General features: G+C 38.9%; 3 protein-coding genes across 4 annotated transcripts; 2 read left to right on the top strand and 1 right to left on the bottom strand.

Annotated features, from left to right (window-relative positions):
• LOC145897604 (ADAMTS-like protein 5) lies at positions 1–10,553 on the top strand. Of its 2 annotated transcripts, none has more exons than XM_082985966.1 (13): positions 1–90; positions 352–505; positions 1,066–1,189; positions 1,349–1,415; positions 2,872–2,974; positions 3,714–3,844; positions 5,765–5,885; positions 6,027–6,110; positions 7,019–7,188; positions 7,630–7,744; positions 8,232–8,401; positions 8,707–8,791; positions 9,499–10,553. In XM_082985966.1, exons 1-13 carry the CDS (start codon positions 31–33, stop codon positions 9,945–9,947), a joined length of 1,833 nt encoding a protein of 610 aa, XP_082842092.1. In that variant the 5' UTR covers positions 1–30; the 3' UTR covers positions 9,948–10,553. The 2 variants fall into 2 exon arrangements, with proteins under 2 accessions (XP_082842092.1, XP_082842090.1); XM_082985964.1 differs by having other exon boundaries at positions 8,704–8,791.
• A 169-nt stretch (positions 10,554–10,722) lies between these two features.
• On the bottom strand, positions 10,723–11,433 carry LOC145897605 (BAG family molecular chaperone regulator 1-like). Its single transcript, XM_082985967.1, has one exon. The coding sequence runs from the start codon at positions 11,357–11,359 to the stop codon at positions 10,802–10,804; it is 558 nt and encodes a 185-aa protein (XP_082842093.1). The 5' UTR covers positions 11,360–11,433; the 3' UTR covers positions 10,723–10,801.
• A 4,004-nt stretch (positions 11,434–15,437) lies between these two features.
• LOC145898780 (dipeptidyl peptidase 9-like) lies at positions 15,438–24,560 on the top strand. Its single transcript, XM_082987388.1, has 20 exons — positions 15,438–15,899; positions 16,099–16,269; positions 17,433–17,601; positions 17,702–17,812; positions 18,088–18,198; positions 18,262–18,323; positions 18,401–18,501; positions 18,850–19,090; positions 19,833–19,992; positions 20,129–20,205; positions 20,315–20,385; positions 20,446–20,527; positions 20,725–20,836; positions 21,004–21,149; positions 21,594–21,740; positions 22,061–22,163; positions 22,224–22,273; positions 22,610–22,752; positions 23,245–23,356; positions 23,797–24,560. The coding sequence occupies exons 1-20, from the start codon at positions 15,471–15,473 to the stop codon at positions 23,887–23,889; spliced, it is 2,691 nt and encodes an 896-aa protein (XP_082843514.1). The 5' UTR covers positions 15,438–15,470; the 3' UTR covers positions 23,890–24,560.
• Positions 24,561–24,604: the final 44 nt, after the last annotated feature.

The raw sequence follows: 24,604 nt of genomic DNA, 5'->3' as shown, positions 1-24,604 counted from the left end.
AGATAGTAGGCCGATTTAGGTTCAAAGAAAATGATTGTTAAATTGTGTGGCAATTTCGTGCTGCTGTGCGCTCTGCTGTGTCTATGCCAGGTATGTTGCAATGTGCATTTATAGTTGAAACTGGCGCTTTTCGTAGTATTTGCTAGTAGAATTGGCGAGACGAAAGTAGCAAAATATACCTTAGGATTTAATGGCAGCGGGTAATATCGAATTATAAGTGTAGAGATATCACTCTACCTCAAAATAAAAATTTTCTTTCTATCTGATGCATTGTTTTGTTAAATCCAGTTTTCGGGTTACTGCAACACCTGTTTTCTCTAAATTATTAAAAACATACTGATTTTATTGTAGGCGCAGGAATTTGACCGACCGCGGAACGACGTTTTTCATCCCCCGCTTGACCGCGTTGAGACGAGACGAAGAAGCGAGGAAGTCTCGAAGCAGCATCCGAACGATGCTTACCAACCTGTACGAATTCAGCCCATCGCATACATCGAGCCAGTCGGTACGTTGGGATAAAAAAAAAACATTTTCGTCAAATAAATATAGCAGAATACTTTCGTCGTGAGGGTTTACCTCTATGGGTGTTTCTATTGAGACAGAGCTAAGCAAATAGGCAATGACATACTATGAGTTTGGTAAATGTCAATATCAAAGACATGCGCACAGATTAATTGTTCTCGTCCCACTCACTCTTAGATTTGTTCATGTGTATGACATAGATTTTTCATTTTAGTAACGCACAACGAATTTGGGAGTATATACTAATATAAAAATTACTTCAGTGTCAACAAGAACAGGTTTTTCCAGCAGTCCGGTTTGCAATGTACGCTCAATGTATGCGTAGCAGCGTACGGCCCTCTCCCATTGAAATCCCCCAAAATATGCAGCAATCGTTCTGGAACAAAACCTCTCTTTGCTCGATGCGAAAAATCCGATAAAGCCGAGGCATTTTTGCGGTAACGCGAATGTACGTTCCGTGGAAATAATCCGTTCAAGCGCTCTCAGCTATATAATAAAAAGCGGCCAGACGGCGCAATAACCGCAGTAAGTTTGTGTTGGCAGATTTCGACCAACTGAATTCGCAGGAGTTTGTTCAACAGGACTGGAACATGTGGACTGAATGGTCGTTCTGTTCTCGGTCTTGTGGAGGCGGAGTGGCCATGAGAACTCGACGTTGCGGCATAAGGTTTGACCGCCCGTATGATAGTACCCGTTTCTCTATGTTAGGAGCTAATCTTGGTTGATAATTTTCGTCACCATGCAATCAGTTATTTTATTTTACCGACGTCGCTTTGTTGCATTGTTGTTGGGTTGCATCAATATTATAGTAATCTTCATTTTGCAGAACACCGGAAGATGTCTTGAGAGATTGTGCCGACGATGACGTGCAACACCAGATATGCAACAGCATTGTAAGTACAACCACCAGTCTCATTCCCTACAATTCCGCTTCTAATGTACAGTGCAGTGGCAAATGCGTAGGACTACGGAAATAACGCACAGATGCACCCCACTGAACTTTAAAATCCTAAAAAACGCAAACCATGTCCATGTCACCAAGTATTGGATGGTCGTATCGCTCTTCTCCTTCTAACCGCGCGTGACGTAAACTGTCACGTCAACACCTGTGCGGTTAACTATTGAAAACTGTTCGTAGAGACTAACAGTGCGTGCCTATTTGTGCATACGTGTGGCAACTTAAAACCACACCGGTGATTCGTAAGTGTGTGTAAAGTGGACGAAAACACCATTAATCCGCTGCATTTGAGCGATAAACAAGTTACGCGAAGTGTATAGGATACACAATCTGGAAGTGCTGTTATTTTGTGTCGCTTCGGTTTAGATTGCCAAGATACGCCTAAGCTCTTGGTATTGGTAATATTGATGTAGTGAATCATTTTTTTGAATCAAGGACTGAATTGCTGTAACAAGTTTTGCGTATTATACAAAGTAGAGTTGAACCGTTGGGTTAACACATCGCAAGTAACCCTTGCATATCCTTTTGGTCCTTTTGAAGCTTGCGAGTGACTTGTAACTTTAACTATAGACATATTACAAGTATTAGATTGGTTTCACGGAAGGATGAGCAATACGGATCGGTAAAAATCCGTGGTTGTTTAATCACATGGATGCATTCTTCCTGGAAACATAACGTCCATGATGTTGTGGTCAAACCACAGTATCACGAGTTTCAGACTCGTAGAAAATCCTTAACCATGCCGATGTAACAATGTACCCACTTCTCCCCATTAGCATGCCGTGTGTCCCCATTAGCATGACGTGTAGTTGACAGGCCCAACAACTACAATTGCCGTTATACTGACATTGGCACTATATGCTCATATTTACTAACGCGATACTGTTGCAAATTCTTCCAAATCAAGGGACCGCTCCAAGCCGAGCAGATGCGTACGTACTATACGTTTGCTTACATCCACACAGCATACTTCAATCATGAAATAGGACAATCGACCATTCTGCTCCCCTACCATCCGTCTTCTCCTCTTGCGATGGGAGGCGAGGCGTAAAGCGCCACTGGCCCCAAGCCCGATTATGGCTATTTAAACATGGCTTTGCACAAACGTTAGCGTAGCCAGGGAGTCAAGCCCCTTTTTATTTTATTTTTTAATCTTCTAGCAAGATTCGTAAGTTTCAAGTCCTCAAAGATAATCAAAAATACGTTGCCAAAAGCAGCACCATATGCGCCTCGCCACTGAACACAAATTCTCAGATCCGTTGTATTGTCAGCTGTGTACATTTTCCCAACCGTATTTGAAACAGAATCCTTGTTGGCTTTTCTACAAAAAAAGTGAAGTTCCATCATCATCTCACACAGTGTTTAAACTCCTTCATATTTTCATCGTATAGGACTGCGACGGGGTGACGAACGACTTTCGAGCCGACCAGTGTACGCGGCACGACACGGTAGATGCGTACGACAAAAAACCAATCACGTGGCTTCCACATTACGGTGAGGACAAATGTGTGCATTATACCTTCTGTCGACTTCGAAAATTTACGTAATGCAAATTAAGCTTCCAGCGTTTGCAAAATTTAGCTGCAATATATGATTCCATCACTAATTTGACATCTATAAGCAATAGTCATGTCTACTGTTTCGAACTGATAAGTTTTATCAGTACAGCTTCGGTAACTTACTAGATTTCCACTTTTGGTGGCTATAGTCGTCGTTAGTTCACTTGACATTTTCTGCAAACTCGGTGTGACCCACCTATAAACTCTGAAGATAATTTGACTGCTGGATTTGCGCAATAACTTGGGGGTCCTCAGCGCTGGTGCTTCATCTCCTGTCAGACGACGCGAAAATCCCTGACAAAACAAACAGTAACTTCGCAATTGTTTACGGCAAAATCCCAGTACGTAATCCTAAACCGACTGCGTCACTGATGCCCACACACACCATCACCATATATAGCATGGGGCGATATATCCCGACAGCAGCCACGTCAATTATATGTGACAGGCCGAAGCCCAAGAAGCTGCACGGACATATTTGGTACCGAATTGTATTGCATTGCATTGTCACGTAGGCACAAGCAAACTCCATACACCGTTTTGCGGAATGGGATACAACTACATCTCAAAAGAAATATAATCAAACAAAACTATTCATAGCACACGGGCGAACTTAAATCACAACTACTAAAGTCATATACCACAAATACTCAGCTGGTTTAACTTTTGTGCAGTGGATAGTGACCCGTGCAACCTGTACTGCATGGCGAGGGAATATAACTTCTACAAGAGCTTCGGGCCTGTGATGGATGGAACGCGATGCTATCAAGAACATTACGACATCTGCATCTCCGGGCAGTGCGTGGTGAGTTTTACGTGACCATGGAAGTGTGCAAACCTCTAACAAACAACGTGAATCACTTCTGAGTTGTGGGGATTACACAAAATGCGCGGTTTTCTTAATTCTACTGTCATACTTTCCTTCGTACAGATTTGCGCACGCAAAAACAGATCGGGAGGACCCGCCGACTCAGTTACGTGTAGGTTGCGGCAAATAGTTGTTAACAATCTGAAAAACGCCCGCCCGTACGTGTAATGCAAGGGCGCAGTCGTGTACGAGGCGCGGCCCTCAAATGTTTCAATCTTTTTTCTCGAGTCGCCATTGACTGATTGTCACTTTCACGTTTTTTTTTGCAACTAAATGTCCACGCATTTGTCCGCTTCTGGTCGTGTTTGTGAATAACTGATGACGTCGCCCAGTTGAGTTCTGGATTCAAAATATTTGTGGGAATTGGTGAACAGTTGGGCGTCTTTAGTAACAACGCGATTGAAAGGACAAACGCGGGTCCTAACCGTTGTGCAAATCGTTACTTGTTAAAACTTCTGCAAAAGATCTCAATGAGTTTGTAGGTCAGTGCCGATCTGTGTGCTTTAATACGAGTAAAAATTTGGCTTCAAAAGTACGATAACTCGTGTTTTTATGAACCGAATGATGCACGCCGGAAGAGCGTGAAACCCTACACCGGTGAAGTCACGAGTGACGCGCAACGATGATGAAACGCGAAAGGTCATGTTCAAGGTTAATCACCTGTATACGCGCGTGTTGTTTGCGAGCACTTTCCCCCGCCACGCAATTCACATGCAATCGCACTTGACCTTCACAAGCGCCAGGTCGTACGGGTAGAAACAAAAACCTGTTGTTTTCGATTGGTAACGACCGATCGGTTGAATCACGTTGGCAATACAGTGCCGCGACTACCTGCCAATAATCTCATGCAACACCAACAAGGTGGCTGACTAACGCCTTCGTTTGATTGAGGTCGAAAACAGTGGGCACTTTTTGCGGCGTTACTGTCTGTTAATGTGATATTATTCGAAACAACGGTACATGTTTGGCTTTGTGGAAGGTTCTCTGTTTATCGGTGTATATGATTAACACATCTCGCTGGCGATGGTGGCAACGTCACACAGGGAGCTATTGTTCTCAAGTGCGCCCTTAATGGTAAATGTTTTGCCGACACCAATTTGTTTATATACATCTTCCTGGCGTCCCCATATAAGCCCATGCACGCGACTAGTGGCGTCGCTTCTACCAACACACTTGTTGTTTTTGCACGCTGTTCCGCATCGTAAGATAATGTCATTTATAGGTTTGAACAGTGGGCGTGAAAGCCTATTTAGAATAACCAACAGTGTAATGCAAAATTGCTGTGCAGTTGTGAATGAATCAACCATTTCCCCGAAAATCAATAATGTGTAAATAGAAAGGCAAGATTTTACCATCGCACATTTGCAAGTTAAAGTTTAAACGCTTTGGTAATGTCCAAAAAAAACTTTTTTTGCATCTGAGCTATTTTTTGAGACCACGTAACAAACACTTCCGGTGACGTAAGGAGGTGCGCTTTCATGTTCTCTGTATGGGTTGCTGCTGTATTCAACAAAAATACATCTAATCCGTGTTAAGGTATTATCTCACAACCTTATCCGATTGTGTTGACGATTTAATGTCGAACACTCCCGGCGTGTCGTGTTGTCTTCTGGCATTAACCTGAACAAAAACGACTTCGGCTTGTATAGGTGTGAGCCTTCACACCTTGCGGACGTCATGAAGAATTTGGATGTGTCCAGGGCGAATGCACCTGAACGCCCCGTTACGTCATGAAACTTCACCATTCCTGTGCGTTGGATGATATCTCTAGCTTAAAAAAGCCACTCTTTGTGTTAGGATATTGGTTCCTTATTGTTCCTGGGACATACACGTAATACTCCTGATTTCTTGGCGCAGAAAGTTGGATGCGACAATCAAGTCGGTTCGAATGTCACTACAGACGCGTGTGGAGTGTGCGGTGGTGACAACTCCACATGTACTTTCTACAAGGGTGTTGCGGTTATGGATCGACATGCTGGTATGTGCTTCGGTGTAGTCTTTGATAACGTAGTGGCGTTATTGTCGGTTCACATATCAACTCTACCGGTATAACACAAGTGAAAGTTGTCTTGCAGCAAAGAATTATGAAGCTTAACCACATTTCGATCTTTTTCCACAGAACAGTTTGGCTATAACGTGGCAAAACTTATTCCGGCTGGTGCAACCCACATTCGAATTATGGAAACCACGAATAACTACCTGGGTAAGTAAAGTCAACTAGATTTGTTTGAACATGTTCTTGGTGAATACAGCTCACCATTTCTCGGAACCAGTGTCTACAAATCTTTTCACTGTTGACCCTTAGTCCCTTCATTTACGGGGCGTCCGCCTCTTATTTGCTTTGGGTTTCATGCTACGTCACAGCGACTTGTTTTCAGTCGGTGCGCTAAAAAGACATTTGACGTGAGTTGCAAAGTAACTGACGTCACAGGTGGACGATATGAATGTTTTTGCCGGAAAGAATTCACATTGTTTAATCACTAAAACTATACATCAAACTTGTAAATTATAAGTCAAAGACGTGACAGGACATTTTACCACTGTTGAAGCTGCACAAAATCTGGGCTTAACTTACCCTATAAGGCAACCAGAAATCTTATTATCTTCCGGTCGTGGTTTCTGTGGCAACAAATCTTAGAAATCTGAGCCACAGAGAGGCAAAGGTTGAAAAGTCATCAGACACAAAATCTCGCGTCGGCGGAGTCGGATTTCGCCCGATGACAGGCCGTGCAATTGCGATGATTTATTTAACAGTTCAAGTTTCGATAATAACCTCCCGGAAAAAGCGCATAAGGCCCACAATCACATACCACAAATTCATCTGAAACAGATTTCTGGCCCTCACGGGTCGCACTCCTGATTTGACATTTTGAGTGAAGAACTCTGTGGTATCCACAGAAAGCGTTTTGCAAATTAATATATGAGGAAGACAGGTTGCATTTACCGTTGTTTTAGTATGTTTTATTATCCGGTTTAATCATCACTTTGTTAGATTTCTAATATCGCATGCAATTTGTAGCACATACCGAGCCCAATTCGGAAGCATAGAAATTGTTAAAACCAAATGGTACCTATATGCCTCGTTAACCTTTTACATATGTTTCAATACAGCTCTAGTTGAAGGGCCATATCATGACTACGTTCTGAACGACAAATACCTTATTAGCTGGTCAGTTGACTTGACCGCCGGCGGAGCATCGTTCAGATATGAAAGGGGTAGCGATGACATCGTTGAAACCCTGGTAGCGAAAGGACCGACAACCAAAGATCTGTACATCATGGTGGGTTCATACACTTTGACTCATATCAACATTTAGATGCTTGTAGATCGTATAAACACACGGCCACACACTTGACTTAAGTTCAAATCCGTTTTCATACAATCCATGAACAGCTTTAAGCTAAGTATGCTATCGGCTTCAGAAAAAGTCCAACATCAGCTATCTTAAATTTTTCAAACGAAAGTATGATACCTATACGGCATTAAAACACCATTAAATAATTTATCTTTGCATTACGACCATTTGGAAGTATAAGTCAAGCTTGGTAGATCCTCATCATGTTCATGCGTGAATAAAGAAAAACATGTTTCGAAAAACATCACAATTGCTGTTATTTTTTTTTGTCAAGCGGAATTGTAATCAAAGAGTGGTGAAACCATTTCGCTGATTATTTTTAGCGCAGTAAAATCTCTCAATAATCACAACGGCTGATTCTCGCAGGTGCTGTATCTGAGCGGAAAACCAAACGTGGAGTACGAGTACCGGCTGCCCAATACCCGCGGTACTAATTTGGCTCAGTTGGTTGCGATCACACACACCATACCGGCAGTCGAGGGTATAAGAGTTAAAGAGCACGCCTATGTCCCCTGCTAGCGGGGCGACATACAGCATCCAAGCTGGCTGTGCGGTGGTGGTGGTGCAATTATTAACAGGCCCCGTGATACGCCTACAAGGGACCCTAATTTTAACCGAATGAATGTGCATGACGAGTAATGCTTCCCCCTCCTCTCTCAAACCTTTTACTTTACCGAATTTTGAAGAGTCACTTAAATGATGAACATGCATTCCTTCTCTTCTAACTTTTTTACGGTGGTGATAACAATCTTATTTCTTCCCTATAGCATATGTTTTTGCTTTTACATGCTTTGTTTCATCTTCAAATAGCAGCATGCGAAAAAATATATACTTGATTATTAAGTCACAATACCCATAGTTCTGATGGACTTATTTCTCATTGTTTGGTATATTGTCCTGATGTTGTGTTGCATATTTCTCTTACTATGTCCAGTCCATACATTTCACTTATGCTTATTTGTTTTTAGCACTAGAATCATCTGAAGAACCTGATTATTACATTGCTCCTTACACACCGCCAACAACCACAGCTAAAACCACCACTACGACCACAACAACCACTACGACTACCACTACAACCATCCCTACTACCACAACTCGACAAACCACTACACGAAGAAGCAAAAAGCTGCCAAAGGTAATAACAAAGTTTGCATTCGTTTTTGGTGGCCACGCGGTAATGACGATCGTCAAGGAGTTAGCTAACATGTAGACAAACGCCAAGTTGTGTGTCCAATTGGCAAATCGGTCAAGGCGCTTGGCCCATATACCAAGTAGAAAACCTGACCCGATCGAATCCTCGTACGGTAAAAAGTTGCCTTTTGTTTATACTTGGGATTGTATGATCTCTATACAGTAAAATGCGGTTTAACATAGTATTGTGTTTCACAACAATTGTGGTTTATATACCTTTACCACATTTTAATCGTATGTTGTCAGCAGATCCCGAAACGCCCAAAGCCGGAGTACTGCACGCCTTGCAAGCGACCCACTAGCAGGAAACGCCATTTCTGTCAGAGCGATTTCGGTTAGTAAAACTTTTTTTTTCTTATGCCTTTACACCGTCTTGGGAAGAACGGCACCAGTCTTGTATAAGCGGCCATTGTTGCTACTTTGTCATTGGCAAAACTTCCCACGTGACACAAATCTGACATTTTGATGCTTTTTAGTTAAAACGCGGATATTTTATCGACTTACCTTGACAGGTCGTGCTTTGATGAGATTAACGGCTTATACATAGGACATTGTTGTTTTCTCTCTCCTTGTACAACATGACGTCAATTTCTAAAAAGTGTTTTAGCCGGTGTTGGTTCCTGCAGTCTCGTGAGATATCTTATGCACACAATCGATGTTGCGTTTCATAACCGCCTTAACCAACACTTTGATATGATAAAAAGCACTGACTAAATTGCGCCATCTGCTGTCCGTTTTCATGGCTTGTTTGTAAATTGAATGAGAAGTTAAACCACATTTTTTTGTCGTTCAGTTAGTTATTGTAATTGTTAAATCTCCTTATCTAATCCACAGTTACTTGATCACAATCAAAAGACTTGTAACTTGACATATAGCATAATTGTTAAAAGTCACTTCTCCAAAATATTTCGGAAAATGTGGTTCCAACAAAAACTATAGTAGCCTAATCTTTACAACACATTACTTACAATGCATCTTAACTGAGAAAAAATGTTCAAGTAAGTTCTAACTGATGTTAATCATTTAAATTTATTTTCTCAGTCATACACGCACGTGTCCAGTCAAAGTCAAAAGTCGAGGGCAAGCGCTTCAGTCACGACGTCCTGATTAAAACGGTCTACAAGTCCGACTTCAAAATGATGAAGCGCGAATACATATGGGTGTACAGCAGCTGCTGCCCCAAACTGCGGCCCTACCGCGACTACCTCATCATGGGTCGCAAGCGCAAAATCGAACGCAAGCCTGATGATAAGGGCGTCGTCCAATTTCTCGGAAACTCCACTGCAAGCGATCACTTTGAGACAAGACTTGTTGTAGACCATATGGACTACTGGCACGGGTGGAAGCGAAAGTACGAGGCCGGAATGAGAAGATTAGCCAACAGCAACATCTGCGACAACTTCAAGTTTCCAACTCGTTCCAATCTCCTTCGCGACCCAGAACAACGATCGAAATCCCGAAGACCGCGGCGCAGGAGGAACGGATCTTGAATCGTTCTTTGTTGTTTTTTTGAAGAGAAACCGTCATAGACCTGAAATACGGTTGACCAAGCTTAAAGACATGTATGATTTCGGTCCAATCGACGAGGCTCACAATCTTAGCCAATCGGATACTGTCATTTGCATTTGTATTACGCATTAACACGCCAAACACCGCACTCAGTGATGTTATTGTGAACATTTGGTAGCGACATAATACGCTTGTGCTCTAAACGGTGCAGAAGTATACGTAATACGGTCAAATTTAAGTTTCATTGGAACAAAACGAAGCAGTTTCTTTCTCTGCATGTATTTTGTGTTCCGAGACTGCCCTTTCGTGGAGGGCCAATACTGTGTTAAGGTTGTATTTGAATTTATCAGTTACATATTTATCAAACTACGCCTCACATATTTTTTTAAATTTAACATAAAAATTGCCGCGAAGTGATTTGGCTCTTTTCAAACATAAAAAAAAAATTATTTAAGAAATATTAGGAAAAATATGTCTGTTTCTATTCCACATTTACTGTTCTTACAGCTTTGGTGCGTATTCTCGTCTTCTTATTTACCTGTTGGTTTTACTGTATTTTTTGTCTCGATTTGTACATTTTCGTCTCGTTGTTTGATTTTTTTCAGTTAAAAGGCAAATCATAAAAGTGTACATTGTACAAAGTGATTTTTCATCGGTTGATAAGGAAACTGATTGCACAGCATTTAAATAAAATAGGACCAGATTTTGCCAACCAATACAAACATATTTAAAATAAAATCACAAAAATATGAACACAACATGCTAAAAATTCAGCATCCTTCTACAGTAAAATTTTAGTGCACCGATAATCAAAAAGAAATAATATTAATAAAAACTATTTGTCGTTTAGTTTTTCTAACATTTCTTCAGAAGTATCCAAATATTTATGTATATTATTAACCAAAGTTTTTCTTTGTCTGCGTGCATCCTTAAACGATTCATCCAAAACAAGTTCATCAACCAACTCCAACTTTTTCATCAACTTATGAGAACAAGAAAATATGCGCTTTTTAATGTCAGCAAATGCTGTTTTCTGGCACTCAGTTGTTATAAAACCTTTCAATAAACTGTCGAGCTCAGATTTTAGGTCCTCACAGATAGTTGTTTCCTGTTCAACTATTTTTCTTATTTCAGCAAGTTGCTTCAAAACCTTTTGCTCCTTTTCATCATGCCGCCTTCCAATAACCATAATTTTACTGCCATTTTTTATGTTTGAGACAGATAAGAGTTGGTCTCTTTCATTAGATAGAGTAATTCCTTTACAAATAAGTGTTTGGTCCTCTTCATTTATTTGAAAAAGTTCTTTAATTTTTCCTTTAAATTGAAAAATGTTTATACTTGCATCCACCTTTATTTTCTGTCTCTTTGGTCCACATATCAATGTTAAATCCATAAAATAAAATTTTACTTGCAAATGTGATCAAACATGAAAACGAAACTTGCAAAACAAGTCTAATTTGCTATGACATATCTAGAAAAGCAAACAACCCAAACAATGCCAAAATATAAATAAAAAACGACAAACAAAAGCCACAGCAAAACTTCTGTGGAAACCTAAACATGTACGAAAAGAAAGTTGCAATAAAAAAATTAAACAATCCTCTTACTTCTACGTTCCACATGGATAAACAATAGTTTGCACATTTATCCATTTCTGGCAGAATTCTGGCAGAATAATCTTGCCAATTTACCATATTTTACAAGGAACAACATACATTCTCCAAAAAATGTGTTTTTTGGATTAGAATCAAATTACAGGGGCCAGCAAGTAGTTCAAACCTCAACAAAACTATTTAAACAAGCTTTTAAGCCATTACTTCAAATACAAAATCGCCCATTGAACATGACCTTCTTTTCGCGATTCAGCACATTGGCGGCATGCGAAAAACTTTTCTAATATAAACAATTCTTCTCCAAGTTGTGGTAATAGGTGCCAATATTAGCCAATATCAAGAGAACGGAAATTTAATGCTCTACCAAATGCAATTAAAACTATTCGCCAAACAGAATCAAGCGGTTCTCATGACCACTTGAGAAATAAATTCATTGATATATTAATAATGTCGCAGGAGGATGAACTACACGTGCTTTGTTGTTAATAGTTTGTGGCCGATGATGCATGGACTTGCCATTTCCTCCTTACTGTCACTCATTCATTTCAGTCCGTCACACTAAATCGTTTTTGCTAACTTACTACGTTGCGGTTACTCAGTATTACATTGCTACACAATCGTGCTACATGTTCCAGTTCCTTTATCAAGAAGCTCACACCCAGTACGCGATCACAAACATATATATGCCTTTCTTGTAGCCCCCGTGTTGAAAACCAAATAAGCATACAAACGGTAACGCCATACATGAATGTTCGTTAAAGTACAAAAATACTTTGTAAAATCTTACCTTTTGATTGCTGGTCTGCAAGAGCACATGCAAAAAGCGTGGACACAAATGCTAAAGTAATCTTTTTTGTTATCTTTAAATAATTTATTTCTCTAACAATATAAGCAAATGAATGGACGTAGCTTTGCTTATTTTAGTGATATAGCCTAACTATATTGATTTTTACTCATAGGTTTATCGTGTGACGCACAATTTTTATACTGTAGATCGCCTTTAAATGTTGTGCTCTGAGAAGTCTCCGCTGGCTGTTTTGTTTCTGATCATTCACAGAATCACAGTCGTGTTGTTGCAGTTTCTTTCGAGGGGAATTAAACTTTCTTATGGCAGTGTGGTACATCAATGTCTAATAGTTCGTCATTGACTGTGATTTTTTTCAGTCAACGTCAACGTCAACGTAACTTACGACTGCTAATGTGTTTCGGTGTGGCCATGTTCGCTCTAAACTTACACAAAATGTTTGCTGGTATCAAACGGTCCCCACCGCATGTGAATCGGACCACGTGTTAATTCTACGTGCAGTATCAACACAAGCACAGCCCAATTCCACTAAATATACATGTTCGCCGTAAACTTACACAAAATATTTAAGTCAAACCCGTAATTTGTTTATTTATAAAGCAGTTTTCCTTTAAATAGGATACTGACAAAGGCCTTTTTCCGGACAAGTCGGGAGCGATATTGGAAAAATCAAGCCCAAAGTTAGGGTGAACAGGCCCAGCGATATACCAACTGTGCCTGCTCCTCCAACTTGCCAGGGGACATTCTCATATACGCAGGGTTATCGCTGCAGTGTAATTGGGACGTAATATTTCATCCTGTGACGCAACGTGAATTTTTTCCTCCTGCAAGATAAAAGCCAAACACTTCCTCATGACATTGTCAAAAGAACATACGAGTCATAGGGCTAGAGGTGGTACCCAGCACTGCACAAATAGGTATACAGCCATACGTTCATTCATTTAATTATGTTGTTTCGTAATAGCGTTATTGATATTAGTGAAATAAATCATTGGAAGATAACGAAGGAGATTATTGCAGCATTTGTCCCCACGCTTTTTGCATATGCTCTTGCAGGCCAGCATTTACAAGGTAAGATTTTCATAGTTTTCATACTTTGGCGTACATTCGTGTATGCCGTCGCCTTGGAAACGTTACTGTTCGTAGGGTTATTTACTTTCCAACATCATCGGCTGCAAACTATTTACAACAAAGCACGTGTAGTTCATCCTCCTGCGACATTATTAATATATGTGCTAAACTGTTCAACGAGCGTTTACTTTCAACAAACCTGGTATGAATACAAGAAATAGTTTGGATGTTTGGATGCAAAGTTCTGGTTTGGTGAGTGAGATTAATAGAAAATGGCTGGGTTTATCTTCAAATTTTTTTTTTTTAGTCGTGTTACTATCGGAATATTTCTTCTCTTGTTGGTTTAGGTCTTGAATGTTTTCCAAGGGGTTGGAGGTCTCATCTGCTGAAGCAACACTAAAGAACACGGAGATGCACGTGTTAAGTTCGCAGGGTACGCTGTGCATATATGTGAGTTACACACAACACAATCAAAGAAATACACGTTCGGCGTATTTGTGTGTTAACCAAACCCCGTTTTTCTATGAAAACTGCTAGTTAGGACACTCAGTACAATGCCATCTTATGTTGCTGACAACTGATTGTATTTACATAGCTTAAAGTAATAAACAAACTTATAACGAAAAGCTGCCTGTTGTTCGACTAGAACACCTAGGAAAGTCAGTTACAGCAGAACAATTTCCTTCTAACACGGAACAGGGTTTCATAAGAAAGTGACTTATTGCCAGATCCAGTTTTTGCCATTCCAGCCTCCAATACGCGAAGCATGGCGGCCAAAGCAAAAATAAGCACAAGAAATTTTTTTTTTATTTTGTAGAGCATTAAATTTCCATTTTCTTGATGGTGTTCGATATTGGCACCTATTACCACAACGCTGAGCAGAGTTGTTTAAATTATGAATGTATTTTTGCATGCCGCCATTATGCTGAATAGCGAAAAGAGGGTCATGTTCGATATTTTTTTTATTTTTTTAGTGCAATTTTTTTTAATTGAAGTAATGGTGCAAAAGTTTTTTTAATTTTATTGTTGAGATTTGAACTGCTTGCTGGCCCCTGTAATTTGATTCTAATTCAAAAAACACCACTTTTGGTGAATGGTTGTTGTCCCTTGTAAAATATGGTAAATTGGCAAGAATATTCTGATACGTTGTCATTACTGATCTCTATTAAACACTGTAGAGATAGAGATCAAGTGGTTGTCAGGTCCCATGAGGATGTGCGGTTTGTTTTAACTTTGTGTGACGTTTAACTCGTAAATAAATGAGAGGACTAATGGTTGAAGAGAAGTGTATGTACAGTAGTATTTTTGATCGGTAACCATGCTTAGACAAATTTTATGGTAGAGCTTTGAATAACTTGCTTTAAATAAATTTTTATTTTTCACAAATCGACAAAGATATTTAATTTATAGCTGTGAAAGTAAGGAAACATTGCGTTAAAAAATGATAAAAAAAATGATGCGCACTGACATGTTTTACGTAACTTACTTTTGCTTAAAATTTTTATGGTCATCCTTGGTGATTCCCGATTTACATTCACCTCACATTTCCCGAAAAGGAGTGTAAGCTGCTGCTTTTTTGCAAAAAATGTTTGAAGCGTATAGTTTGCAAATTAAAGTACTTGAAAATCGAGCGGTTTTGTAATTGGCTATTTACATTTTATGAGTGTGTGTGCGTTGGAGACTGAACACCAGTGGCACCGTAATCGTGATGTAAACAAATTGCAGCACGCTTTTCGCTTTAAAAGTCGTGTTTTGGTTCTCAACCTCGCAGTGTTACAGTGTGACCACAGTCCTCAAAAACGATAACATTGATACACTGTTGGGCTTCAGTGTTGAAGTATGTGAAGGAGTGTCTTGAGGTGTCAGTTATATTATTTATAGCTTGTGTGTGTGCAGAGTGCCTGTTCTTAGTTTCAATTTTGCCCCTCCAAAAAGTATCTCGAGCAGACATAATAAATACCAATTATTTCTCTTGCAGAAAGTAGCAAACACATTTTTCTGGCCGACAGTAGAGTATGGCCTCATCTCATCAGGTCATCAGTGAAGACACACACTTTGATGCGGATGCGAAGGAAAATGCTGACTCACCCATGACATCTTCTTGTGATAATCCACCCAACTCCATTATGCAGACTGATACCACAAGAAGCTCATGGCAAGAAATACGAAGATCTGTTCGGACATCTCGCAAGATGCATGCTCAGTTTGCCAATAAAATACCCCATGACTTTGTTTTTGTTCAAATTCCTAGTGAACAATGCAAGCCAGACATTTTCTCATTGTCTGATACGAAGCAAGCCAATGGCGGTACAAGAATTTTGTTTTTGGGGGTTTTGCCAGACCAGAGAGAAAACACTTTATTGTACATTGATGTCCCTTCGAAGCCATCACCACAGTTATTGGATAAGCCTATTGAGTGGAAATCAGCACTTGGATTTTTTCAGGTGTGTTATGGGCTGTTCAACTTTGAAATCTTACATTTTGGAGATGACATCAGTATTTTCTTTACTTGATCTCAATGTAAAATTCTTTCTGTTGCATAAAAAAAATATATATATATATATGCTGTTTACCGCATCCTAATTTTGAAATTCAGTCTTCTAATCCTTACTGTACAACTAACAAATGTTATTTTGTGTGCAGGCAAGCTCTGTGCATACAGACAAATATTCTAAAGAGGAAGAGTTGCTTCGTGAGCGCAAACGACTTTCCGTTCACGGAATAACTTCTTTCCAAATCAGCTCAGACAACACTCAGCTGCTTTTCCCTGCTGCTGGGAGCCTTTTTACCCTAAAGCTTGCGGAAATTGGAAGGGTACCTATGAAATATTCCATTCGATCTGGAATGTATTTTATGGTATTTAGGTCAACATATGGGAGAACGCATTCGTGGCACAATGCTCATTACATTCATTTCAGTTTAAAAACAAAAATATAAAAGTATTTAAATGTCAATATACTCACAAATCGGTCTTTAACTATGTATATATACACATGGGCGTATCCCTTTGTGAAATATTTTGGTTCGTTTTGATAGCTAAACAAACGCTACTGTATTTTCTTTTGTCGAAATCCCTGTGAAAACAAAAAACTTCCATAAACGATGACCTAATGCATGCATTCGCCATTGTTTCCGAACAGGGAGCATTGTTACCGAACGCTGGCATTGTTACCAAACGTGTGGCATTGTTACGAAATAAGTGTCATTTTTCGTCAGTCTTAGGACGTTATGTCGTTTTTTAGTGGTGACGTTGTTGTAATGGCAAGCGGTTATCTTGTGTAAGTCAATTAGTTTAGTTGTTGAACACGTTGCCAATATTACGCTTGTTGAAAACAACTGTTAGCGCTAGCAAAGGTGCAAAGAGGCATACAAGGCCACCGCATGATAAAAAGTTTCTATTTGCACGTTTTCTTGATAACGTACGCGCACATTTGACCCCTTTTGGTTACAAATATATTCAAGCCTTTCTTTCAAAGTAGTAGTATTAAAACTACGACGCAAGCACTACCGCAAAAATTCGCATCGAGTGTTCCATAGCGTTACGCGATTGCGCAAGGAAGCCACCGTTTTATGTGACAGATTTGCGCCAACACTGGTTTACGTATTTCGCAATGCTCGACCACAATTAAGTTTAGTTTACACCGGAAAATCGGGGAATTCCCAAAAAAATTCGATCCCCATTAAAAAATCCTGAATATACATATCATTTTTTGGTTCATCTTCACAACTCATTAACATTAATTTTTTGTGTCTTTAATAATTTATAGATGTCAAAAGTAATGTAGTCATTTATACAATAAAATTGCATGTGTAATGATGTTGGTTCATTTTTGATTTGTAAAATAATGTGTGTGACAAAGTCAATTATTTGAGGTTTAACATTTAGGTCCTATTTTTGCTGCCACTGTTTAGTGGTATATTTGATAGTGACAAAGACTTTCTAAACCTTTTGTAACAGAGTTATTTAAACTTTTCAGACTGAAGCACCGAAGCCAACTGAGGTATACACACGGTGCAATGGATGTAGAATGGACCCAAAGATGTCTCCAAACAACCCAAAACTAATTGCTTTTGTACATGAAAATGACCTTTGGGTCACCCATACAAAAAGTAGAATGGAAAAACGGCTCACCCATACCCGCAAAGGTAATCCATAAGATGCAACTATACGATTGAAATCAAAATCAAACGATTTTTCTGTCAACAAATTTAATCCAGAAGATTTGTTACCATTTTGTGTTTTAAGGATGTAAAAATCCTCGAGACGAAACAATGTCAGCTGGAGTGGCATGCTACATTATTCAAGAGGAATTTGACAGATACACTGGATACTGGTGGCAACCAAACAATCCTACAGGTATGTCTATAATGTTTCAACAAACAAATAATTTTGTTAATAATGATACACACAGCAAACATTTTGAGACCACTTTGTAGATGTTTATTATGCATTGGAAAAACATGCTTTTCCGCAAGCACAAATCTTTGTAGTCAATTGTTTGTATTTTTATGAAACAAAGCTTTGTTGAATCCCTTTCTTGTGGTATATTGACATTTTTATCTCCGTCCTGTTTGAATGGTGAAATGTAACACGCCATGGTTTCAGTTGTTCAAATCATTTGCATTGTTCAGGTCAACACAGAATTCTGTATGAGTTGGTTGATGAGTCGGATGTTGAGATTTCTCACATTTCAAATCCCCTTGGCACACCAGGGTTGGATTCCTATCGATATCCAAAAGCCGGTAAGTGCTTGTAGCATTGTGTCTGAAATGTAAAATTAAATACTGGGTTTACTTTCTATTCAGGAACCCCAAATGCCAAAGTTAACCTCCAAATGCTTGAATTTTCAACCAATGATGAAGGCCAGGTTGGTAAAATACTTTCAATTTAACGCTTTTATTTGTGACCACCAAGACATTGAAACAACTAAATTTGCATTCAAAGATATTTGATGTCACCATTAAGAAATTGTCAGAACCCCTCAATGAAACCTTCCCATGGATGGAGTACATTGTGCGCATCAACTGGCTACCCAGTGGCAAAGGGTATGTTCAATAAAAACATTTTGTTTTGGAAACAATTTATATCAATGCTGAGTGGTAGCATTTCCCCTTGAGCAATCTGTCCATATTTACCAATCAAAACCCCCCAAATAATAAAATTTTATCTTATCAAAAACATATCAACAAGAGGAATGCAACTAGGGTTTTGCTATGGGTGACATTGGTATTGGGAAACTTTTGTTTTCTTATTGTTGTGTTTTGCATCAAATATCATGACACACCCCAAAGGAAATTAAGCTTCCCCAGAAATTCTTTGTAAAGTCTTAAAATTCTCAAGCTTCTATAATTCAAGAAAGTAGTTTATCTTACGTGTGTTTGTTTTTGTCATAGAATCTGGGTGCAACTCCTTGACCGCAAACAACAAAGAAGTGCAGTGGTGTACATTCCCCTGTCGAAATTCGACCGGGTTGAGGCCAGTGAAAGCAACCAGCCTGTCCCAGGTTCGCCGACCATGGATGATGCGAGCAGCAATGAGTCTGATGTAGAAATGAGCGATTGCTCCCTACCCCCATCTTCTGCACACAACAATATTAAGATATTGTATGAAGAAGTGTCTGAGATCTGGATAAATGTGAGTCAAGCATTTTTTCCCTTACAAAAGACAAGCATATAGTATATAATTTATCATGACAGTTGATACTAACAAGAAAATTAGAATGAGACTCCAAATTGTAGACCAAAAATGGTTTTCCTGTCGATCAGTTTACAAAATCAATCTACATGCTCTTTAAGCTTACAGTAAATAAAAAATGGACCAAAGGCCATTGGTTGCACAACTAACTTTCATGTGATGCAAAAGAAGCAATGGCAGGGGATATGAATCAATATTTTGTCGCAATTTGCCTATTTTAACCTTTTCATTTATTTACCAGCTGCCATTGTAAACAGGCCATGCAAAGTTCAGTATGTTTACATATGGGTAAGCTCTTTTTGTCCCATGTGATTTAAGTAAACAAGTCATGACTTGGCTGTGCAATGCAATTAACGTTGACGGGTAAACAACTTCGTTGCACAAACAGTACTCAGTTGCTTACATAAACACTATTTAATGTTGCTGAACTAAAATATCTGAAACTTTTAATTTCCGCTTAATTCTGTCTTTTTAAAACAATTTAAATAAATGCACTATGTACATTATCAATACAGAATTAAAAAGAAAGTCAAGCTATTAATGTTATTACCATTTTGCGAATAGTTTTGGTACAAGTTGTACAGTTACAACACCTATGCCACATGGAATTTTGCTCATAAATTGTTTGGTTATCTTTTCTACAAAATTGCTCATAGTTTTACCATAAAATTTCTTAATACAGTTGCATGACACCTTTCACTTTTTCCACAATGACCCAACTGATGAGATCAACTTTATATGGGCGAGTGAGCATACTGGACACCGCCACCTTTACCACATCAACTGCCAACTAAAAAGACAAAATCGTTCGAAGCGCCACAGCACAGGCGATTTGGTCTCAAGTATGCTATGTTTTGAAGTAGTTATTAAATTTATGTTGTACAATACACAAAATTACACTGTTTTTTTTATCACAAACCATTTGAAAAAAGGTTGGTTTTAAACTTTGATTGTTTTATCAATTTTTCTTTTCATCAGATGAATGTAGGAACTGTGTCACAACTGTCACTCCTCTAACAACAGGAGAGTGGGAAGTACTTGAGCATCCTGACTCAGTAAGTTGCACAAGTATGCAAATAAGTCCCAACACACCACCTCTGTCAATCACTGCTAATGTGCTGAATCACCAAAATGTTTTGTATGAAAAATTTCCCTCTTTTGCAGATGTGGGTTGATGAGATCAACCAGAATGTCTATTTCATGGCATTGAAGGAAACCCCCCTTGAGTCGCATCTGTAAATAATTTTGTGTTTTTTATCTACTGTAAAGCACTTATGCTGGTTGGTTATGTTCAGGTATGTGACGTCATACGCAACGACTCAAAACCCCGCAAGACTCACAAATTCATGTGCTTCGCATTCGGTGTCTATGAGCAAGGTGGGGCTATAGATGCTAAGCAACCTATGCGCATACCCGAAGACAAACGTATCTTTAATGAATATTGATGAATTTTACAGTATTTTAAACTGTGCTTTTTAGAATGTACTGCTCTTCTGGTATAATAGTTCTATACCAGAAGAGCAGTACATTTTCAATTTCAATATGCCAACAGGAATTTCATGTGTGCTTTTTAGGATTGCCAGATGTTTATCACAGTTTCAAGCAGCATCAAGGAACTTTATTCTGCGAAGGTTTATTGTTTGTCACCACGACCGGTTGCCGCAGTAAACCTTCTGGAACCTCAAGGTGTGGTTTGGAAATAATTTTTTGTTGCCAAAGAGCATTACGTGCATTTAGTATTACTTAGAATAAAAAGTCTATAGTCTAAGGCATCTTGTTATTCCCAAAGGTGTTGGTTCTGTCTCCAATCACTGTCTTACATGTTATCATGCAATAACCAGTTTATGCTTCAGGCCTTGTTCCCGAGTATGTTCCTCCTGAGCTCTTCTCATTCACAAACTCAAACGGAGACACACTGCATGGCTTGTATCATAAACCACGAAACATGGAACCAGACAAAAAGTATCCAACTGTGCTCTATATCTATGGTGGTCCCCATGTAAGAAAAAAGATCTTGTTTTTTCATTTAAATAGAGATTAGTACTTCATCTTGGTAATGGTTTTAAGGCAGTATCAAGTGAATGCACTGTTGGTGTTTGCCAATTTAATTGTTAATTCAAAAAATTCAAAGCTCTTCTGGCAAAACTTAGTTATTTAGTTCGTTGCTGATGTTTTAGTGTAACAACTGAAACGTTGACCGAATTAATAGGTTTTGGCAAAATACCTTCAAGGTTATTGAATATTATGCCTTGTAGGGTCAGCAACAAATAAATTATTAATTGTATCTTTTAGTATTATGAAAAACTATTCACGAATTTAGGTTTAAACCATAAGAAGTTTTGTGAAAAGGTCAACATTTTAAATTTATCACTTTTTGCAAACTGTTAATAATTGCACAGTGAGATGAGCACCCAAATATGTTCGTTTTTATTTTTGCCTTCAGGTTCAGTTGGTCACAAACTCCTTCAAAGGTTTAAGGTACCAGCGTCTGTACACCCTTTCTTCACTTGGCTATGTTGTGGTCACAATTGATGGAAGGGGGTCACCTCACCGTGGCCTGCACTTCGAAGGACATCTCAAAAACAAAATGGTACCTCAAATAACACTTTCAGAACCCAGCTATGCACTGTGTAGTTCATTACTGATAGCACTATTGCCAGGCAGTTTATCAATACAAATAGTGCTTTGCAGCATCCTTCATCAGGATGTAGGATAAGAGTACATCTTCATGAAGGATGCTGCATAGCAACCGCAACGTTGATATTTATCAATATTTTTGCCAGAAAATCCTTTTTGTGTTGACACTGTATAACTATATAAGTTAATCACACTTATTCTGTGTTTAACCGTATTGTGTATTTTTCATTATCTTTATTTAAAAATTTAACCAATATTGTGAATGTTTTGCAGGGACAAACTGAGATTGCTGATCAGGTGGAAGGCTTACAGTTTTTGGCACAGAAGTGCAAGTTCATTGATCTTTCAAGGGTTGCTATTCATGGTTGGTCATATGGTATGTTAATTCACATGGTTGTGTAGCTAGCTTGTCAGTAATCCTACTTATTCTTCACAGGAGGATATCTGTCCTTAATGGCACTTGCACAGAGACCTGATATATTTAAGGTAAATTAAAATTACAACTAATTTTCAACAAATTTTTCTTGGAAACTTCGTAGTAAGTTCGCAATCAGATAAAACATATTTATATGTATGAAGTGTAGCATAAGGAGCCACCACATTTGATTTACAAATAGTTAATATGGAGCTACAAGGCCAATGAAATAACACATAAAGGGTTTACATTATAGGACTTTGGTAGTAACAATCTTGTGTTTGAACAAGGTTTGTAAACTATTACTAAAGGTATCAGAACGTAGTGTTGTCGCTTAGGAACAGTAGTGTACATTTTGAATGTAGAACTACAGGTGAAAAATAAAATGATACTGTTTTTGTCTTTAGATTGCTATTGCTGGTGCACCTGTCGTCAACTGGGAATTGTATGATACTGGGTACACGGAAAGGTACATGGGCTTGCCATCAACTAATCCCGATGGTTACCAGAAGGGATCCGTTGTCAAGTCAGTTAACATACTCCCCAATGAGTAAGTTCGCATTCAACAACTCTGCTACATTGAGGCCTGTAATTTAAAACCGGTTGCTCTTATTGTCCCACTCAAAGCTTGGGTTGTGTACTGACACAACGAGTTTGCACATCAGGTGTTTTTGTGGCTACACACAATTAAAACAATATGAGATGTAAGACTGGTTTCTTAATTTGCCCAGAATCCATCCCTCTACTGAGCATTGTTATTACTACCTTCGACAAATCCGATAGGAAGACAATAATTTGAAACTTTCACAAGTTTCAGATTGAAGTCAACTGGTTTTGTTATACACATAGAACAAATTATTTCGCCTGCACTGGCATCCTCAGTTTAGGATGTATTTATGATGTTCTGGCCAATAAAAACGAGTGTTTGTGTAAACGTAATTTATCCCACAACATGGTTCAGTCCGTTCGTGTTATTCTTAGCCGTCGAGGGAAGCAGTTTTTCGAGCTCCACATATGTTGTAAATTACTTTTTTTACTTTAGGCCGAATCGTTTGCTCGTGGTGCATGGCCTGATTGACGAAAATGTCCATTTCGTTCACACCACCCACTTGGTAAATGCTCTGGTGAAAAATTGCAAACCGTATCAACTGCAGGTTAGTTTAGTCATTCTGAAGTAGTTTTGATTTTATAACAATGTACATTGTCCGAAAAACATGAAACGCGAAGATACGTGCATGTTATGGTTGAAAGTCTAATAATAACGACAATGGCTCGCGAATGTTCACCTTTAATGTGAAAATAAACAACATAATTTCTAAGAACAAGCTGTACTTGTCTATTACCAAACATACATATGGTTTTATTGCCTTAAGTGGATTCACATGTCTTACAAATACTTCATTATTTATGAGTTTGTGCAAAAGTGTTGTTATATGCAAAGTACGACAAGTAGGGAGTGGCTTAAAACACTTAAAAGGGGTCACCTGCCTCAAAGTTTAGCATAGAGAATCCCAATTAAAGAAATATTGTTATTCTTTCGGTCACGTGCTTCGTGTGTCATCTGCATCCATGTTTCATTGTTCCCTTCCATTAGATTTATCCGGGAGAACGCCACGGAATAAGGAGGCCGGACAGCAACGAGCATTTCGAAGTTGAAGTCATTTCGTTTCTACAACAGTACCTGTGAATAATCTGCCTCCAAATAAGTACGAGTGGTAGTTACCAGCCTCGCCGCACAACCGGAGTGCGCACTTTGGCAAATATTCTGCAACGCTGAGGATAAGCATTTGACATCGAAACCTTCATATCCTTGTATACATTTTGCTGAATGTTCAAATCAAGTCAAAGCAACGAAAATCGCCGCATGAAAAAAGCTTTGTCATCACTTGCTTGTGCCAAAGGCAATTGCTTGAAAAGTGTCATTGTGCAAGTTCAGTGTATTCATAAATATATAGGTCTGTTAATGTGCCTTGGTCAATCCCAATTGCATGCAAAGTGACGTAAATTTCACATTAAACTTGTTACAGGGAAAGGAAAACTGATTCTCTTAACTATTTAGCAGCCAGTATTGAACAATGTTGTTTTGTTTTCAAAATAGCTTTTCTTTTATTCTTCCTATCTCAGCCTTGTCGTTTTTCGTTCTTTTATGAACCGGTAACGTCTTTTCTAATTCTATAGTGCTACTTGTTTCGCATTTTTCGCGTTCTCTGCTGTACGAAAGCCTGGATCCACTTTCAAAGTTCGTCGGCTCCTTCCCTAAATCGACGCTTGCTTCAGCCTTTAACATTTTACATACGCTGCCTGGAAGCGAAACTGACACGCAACGACGTTTACTTGGTGTTGTATAAAATTAAAATCTGACAAAACTTTTTTTGGTTAAAGCAACGATAAACTGTGTCAAC

This window comes from Ascidia mentula, chromosome 4 (assembly GCF_947561715.1).
Source record: "Ascidia mentula chromosome 4, kaAscMent1.1, whole genome shotgun sequence".
Lineage (NCBI taxonomy): Eukaryota > Metazoa > Chordata > Ascidiacea > Phlebobranchia > Ascidiidae > Ascidia > Ascidia mentula.
Note: the sequence above shows the minus strand (reverse complement) of the source record. Positions and strands in the feature narration are given on the sequence as shown.